General features: G+C 40.1%; 1 protein-coding gene across 1 annotated transcript; it reads right to left on the reverse strand.

The window, feature by feature from the left end:
* Nucleotides 1–1,132: 1,132 nt before the first annotated feature.
* coq7 (coenzyme Q7 homolog, ubiquinone (yeast)) lies at nucleotides 1,133–4,387 on the reverse strand. The gene is made up of 6 exons (XM_070980006.1): nucleotides 4,208–4,387; nucleotides 3,463–3,641; nucleotides 2,907–3,021; nucleotides 2,453–2,592; nucleotides 1,835–1,903; nucleotides 1,133–1,507 (listed from the first exon to the last, which is right to left on the reverse strand). Exons 1-6 carry the CDS (start codon nucleotides 4,290–4,292, stop codon nucleotides 1,430–1,432), a joined length of 666 nt encoding a protein of 221 aa, XP_070836107.1. The 5' UTR covers nucleotides 4,293–4,387; the 3' UTR covers nucleotides 1,133–1,429.
* Nucleotides 4,388–5,451: the final 1,064 nt, after the last annotated feature.

A 5,451-nucleotide genomic window follows, 5' to 3' on the forward strand; every position in this document is an offset into this window, starting at 1 on the left:
ACAATCATGCCAACCCATCCAATAGGTGTTGAGATATTTGATTTTGTTCTTCAGTCTCTTTCAAATCAACTAATCAACCAACCTCCCTACCAACATCATCATCCCTCGACAAACACAGCCAGCATGGCTAAACACAACTAAAACTATTTAGCAATTATCAATTGTTACTAACATTACAATAGTTGCAGACTGATTCTCTGTTGATCAGCTGATTAATGAAATAACTGTTTCAGCTGTAGACTGAGTATGAAAAGCAGATGTGTTTCATCCCTCCAGAGTTCCTCAGACTTGCAGACTGAGGCTGTTCACTCACTTGCTAGGACACTATACATAATGCTGGTCTTTCCTTTATATTGTCACTCATCCGCGCTCTTGTAATATACTGTACAGTATGAGGTTTTCAGTTTGACCAACTTTACCGTCTTCTGCAGCCAAGAGACAAATTACCATCAAAGGATTTCATTTAAGTCCCATCAGCCCCTGCCACTGGCCATAAATCACTGCGTCATCATGTCCCCAGTGCATGAAGAGGCTAAACCACGGCTACAAAGTCCTTGGGTCAATACTCAATGTACAGTGAGGACAAACTGATATTGACTAGGAGGGGAATGAACACTTTGCTGAACCTGCTGAAAGGCCTAGATTAGGGGCCCGTGGACAGGCCTCTTGTCAATCCCTCTTTCTCAGTGACCTAATGTACCCAGAACAGCTGTGTGAGGGTGCTTTGCAGTTAGGCCAGGATGACAAGTCATTGCTCAGCTTGATATATGTACTATTACATGTGAAACAGGAGAGTTTGTTGAAGGGTATGATGGCTGTGTATGCTCGTAACAATATGTCCTCATTACACATTAGGTATTCATCTTTTGGTGAACGGCAAGCGTGAGATCTTTGACGACTGTCCATTGCTGCAGCTGCTGGTATGAGATTACTCAGGTATCTTTCAGAAAGAAGAAAACAGGCATTAAAAACCAGTTAAAGTCTTATGTTAGCTAACTGCAGTATGTCTTCTCTCATTAGTCTATTTGATCATTACAGTATTCTTGATGCAAAAGTGGCTTTTCCACCAGCATCACTTATCTGGATAGCACTAGAAGAAAAAGGCGAGACAGGATTCACACAGACACAACAGTGCAGAGACCTACTTGTTTAATTTAGAAAGGGTTACCTCCACCTACTTAAACACTCCATGTATTTCAACACTGTACAAAGCAGTGAAATGTAGGTTCATGTAGGTAACAGAGACTGTTTGTATACAATTCTTTCAATCTTGCAATAGTACAACCAAGTGTTGCATCACAAGTTACTTCACTAACAATGGAGCAGAATATGAACTGACATTCAAATTCAAATGGATGCATTTATACAAACTGAGTCAACATATCAAAACAAACATTGCTCACTAATTTCCATTATTCTAAATAAAACGTCAGACACGCTCAGATGCATATATTGCAGCTTTGCAGCCGAGCTGTATTGCACTTTTTAGTAGCCAGTATCCAGGAGCCTAAAGAACAAAGAGAGAACAAATAAAAGATACTTAGATTTCAGTTCTTCATTAAAAAATGCAAAGTAAGCTAAATATTTTTAGAAATGACATTGACACGTATGTGTTGCACTTATTTCAGTGTGCTTTTATACCGCAAGCTGTCAGGTTTTTGTGAATTCAAATTATCTGTGTGGATTGAGCAGTCACGGTGAAATGTCCTTGATATATGATAGATGTCAGTAAGATAAACTCAGAACACCAACGAACACATCTGAAACATCAAGAACATCAACAAAACATTCACAACCAACCACGATTCAGACCAAGATTATAAAACATACTCACTGATTCAGCATCGTGCTCCAATCCTGTGTCATGATGCTCCATCTCATCATCTCTGAATTCCTTTATAACCTATTAAAATAAATCCCAAGGCCATATATTAAGTAAGTGACCTTATTCAGACTTCATTTTTACATTTTCTATTGTTTCTATTGAGGTTTTCAAACAAAGCTGAGGATTTCTGTCTAATCCTCAAATTGAAAGCATTTTCATTATTTCCATTAAAAAGTAACGGCATGAATCAACCCTGAAGCCCAAACATTTTATAGAACTGGGTCGTCAAAATAACAGATGAAATCGCTGTTTGAAGGTGGTCCGTCTCATTTACCAATGATATCCAACGCCAAATCAATCTTAACAGGGTCATGTGATGTGTACAATTTTGATTTGATTTGACTTTATTACCAGAATATTTTTCTGAAATATAAACTGCTTAAGTTTTTTTAATCCCCTACATTACATGTATGCTTGACATGTAATCTTTGACTTATAGAAGTTGTTTTGTTCAGATGCTTGTTTGTTTCTGGGTAGTTTTGTACCATGAGTAATAAAAAAACACAGTAACACTCTTCAAAGAGGAAGAGCAATGTAAGCATCACAGAGAAAACAGCATCGACTCACTTGTAACAGTTCAGTGTATCTCTCTGGGTCCTTCTCCATCAGAGCTCTTATCTGACTGTTGTAGTGTTCTGAAATACTTTCCTCCACTGCCACGGTGCACGCCATGGCCCCCTCTTTCCCCAGCAGTGCAGAGGACGCACCTGGAGTAGATTTAAAACAGAACGAACACACAGTTCAGATTTAATAAAGCAACAGCAGACAACATATTGTTTAAAAACTGCAGTGGGCTAACTTGTGGAAAAGGGTCCAATTTCAGCAGTTTTGCAGTGACTTATTTATAGCATCCACTTCTAACATGTGGGTGGACAAATGCAACATGAAGACAAAGCACTTCCTCATTCTCCCACAGATATACCTTAACTTCATACATGCTAACATGCATTTGTATTGTTCTTCAAAGTTAGTTATCTCATAACTTTATCAGCTCTGCTGTGTTCTTATGAGCTGTACCAACCTAATACAAACCCAGCGATGTTCCAGAAGGGCAACAGTGCCGTGGGACGAACTCTGCTCTCAGCCAGGATTTCATTGAATTTCTCAAGGTGTTTCTTTTCCTGATCCCACATTTCCTTAAAAGATTAAAATAATATGAACATGGAGCATCAAAAATGATGTGAGTAAACTCATGCTGGACACACAGACACAAACATTTCTATTTAATGCAGCATTACAATATTAAAGTCAGACTAGACAAGACCTTCATATAAAAATACACCCAACTTTCTTTCCAGATTCACCCTGTCCCAAATTTAAACATTTCTCAGCATACACACGATGGGACAAATCAAAAGTTAGGAGTGAAATTTCTACTAAGCAGCTTCTGTAAGGAGGGTCACATTGGTGGCACTGCTCTGTGTGCAGCTCGCATAGTGTTCAGCTTTACATGACATTGGGAGCCATCAATGCACATGCAGAAGAACCGTGGCGCGTTTTACAAATCAAGTCCACACTGTCGCCAGTGGACAGACGTATGTCCTGCTTTAAAGCTACATGTCTCACTCTGTCCATACCTGGATGAGAGGTCCAGTCCTAGATCGTCCCAACACTGCCATCTGGCCGGCGTAGATGCGGTTGGCTCCGTACTCACCCGCATGGTCCACGCGCAGGATTCGGTCCAGCATCGCCTTCTCCTCACTGTCGCGTGGGGGCGGAACCACACTGTAAGCGCGTGAGCTCAGCTGCATGGGCACTGTTTCACACAATGTACAGTTACCTGACAGCACCGCGGCAAACACGTAGCGACACTGAAGACTTAAAGGAATTATTTTTTTGTTCTTTCAACGACCTCAAGGCTTAAGTCTGTCCGCACTGGGAGCTCAAACATTTATAAGACTATATTTTATACACAACTCTGTTTAAGATACTCCAAAAATATGTTGAGTTTTAAGCTGTGATGCTATATGCTAAAAGATAATAATGTCATGAGTATCTTCTGGGTGGAAATGTACTGTAGCCACACAGATAGTGGTTCCTGTTTCCCGTGTTACATAAATTAAATGTTATAGTTAAATATACAACAAGTGTCCAATATTGGGACAATTATGTGAGCTAACAAGTCTGTTTTGAAACATTAAGTCCAGTGAAGTCCTTCAAGCATGTTACAATACCAATGGAAAGCACAGCTGTATGAAAAAACATGCAAGTAACGTCTTAACTACAAACGAAACCCGACCACATTAGATGGTGTTTTTAGCATTTTTAGCACTTTAGCTCTCCGCTGACGCTGCCAAAGCAATCTGTGGGGCTGCAGCTTACCTCTGCATGTTAAACACTGGCGAATCATCGTTGGACTGACGATATTTGAGCAGTAATACAAAGATGTATGCGTGGCTCGTTGCATGGTAGTCGGTTTATAGCTCAACTACCGGCGTTAACGACGAGAAATATGAGCGAATTGTCATTGGAAATGTCAGAAGGAGTATGTGGCGCAGACGTATGACGTAACCGACTTGCACAACGCTGCGCACCTTCCGTTACGCAAAGATCCTTGTTTTCCGAGGCAGTGAAGTCGTGTGGCATGAGTCTTACTGGTTCAACGGACGTCAAAGTTTTTCTGACTTGCAGTGTTATGCATAACGCAGTATTATACCTTTTAACAATTTACTGTGATGAACAGTCGCAGCAGACAGGTGTTTCAGCAAAGGGATGGCAAAGCTAAACTAATGATTTTAGCCTGTGAAACAACTGTCTCAGGAGACACTTTGCAATATATTTCTTTTGACAGTGAATGGTAGTTTTGGAGGGGGTTTTTTTTGTTGTTTTTATGTTTCTGATGTTCACATCCAATTGTGTCTGTGTGAATAGAGGGCTTACTGTTGATAATAAATAAATGCCCCCACTGTCGAGTAAAATCACCCAATGTCATTGCGTGGGAGTTGATTCATTTTCATGCTCTGTCTGTGCAGATCCGGAGTTTGTCACTCAATGCCATTGTGTGTCTTTAATAGACTCTTAAAGACTTGATATCTGCTCAAATTTACAAATAAGCAGAGCTGTGTGTAGTATTAGTCTGTAAAAGTAATAATGTCAATAATGAATTTGTAATCAGCACGGAGGCCCATGCAGCTCTTTGTGGGTTCAAGGAGTATGCTGAAATGTGTTATTCAAGGTTAAAGAGAACTCAAACACTAGACAACTAGCTGAGATACATTTGAAAATTATGTGGTTGGTCGTTTTCTTTTAGTGTGCATTTTATGACTCAGAAGGTCAGAGCGATCAACTGTATAATTATCCACCTCGTCTCTATAGCTACTTATTGCTGTGCAGGGTCAGCATCCTGGACTGGTCACCAGTCTGCCACATGGCTATAGCACAACACAAACAAATCCACACACAACAGCCAATTTAGAGTTCATGTAGTTCACTTGACCTACATATCTCTGGCCTGTGGGAGGAAACCAAGCATTTAAAAAAATAAACACAGAAAATTACCTTTTGGCCAGACACTCTGCTTTTCTGTGTCAAACAAATCATGAGTGGATCTTTTGTTTAGGCTTGTT

Source organism: Chaetodon trifascialis, chromosome 2 (assembly GCF_039877785.1).
Source record: "Chaetodon trifascialis isolate fChaTrf1 chromosome 2, fChaTrf1.hap1, whole genome shotgun sequence".
Taxonomy (NCBI): Eukaryota; Metazoa; Chordata; class Actinopteri; order Chaetodontiformes; family Chaetodontidae; genus Chaetodon; species Chaetodon trifascialis.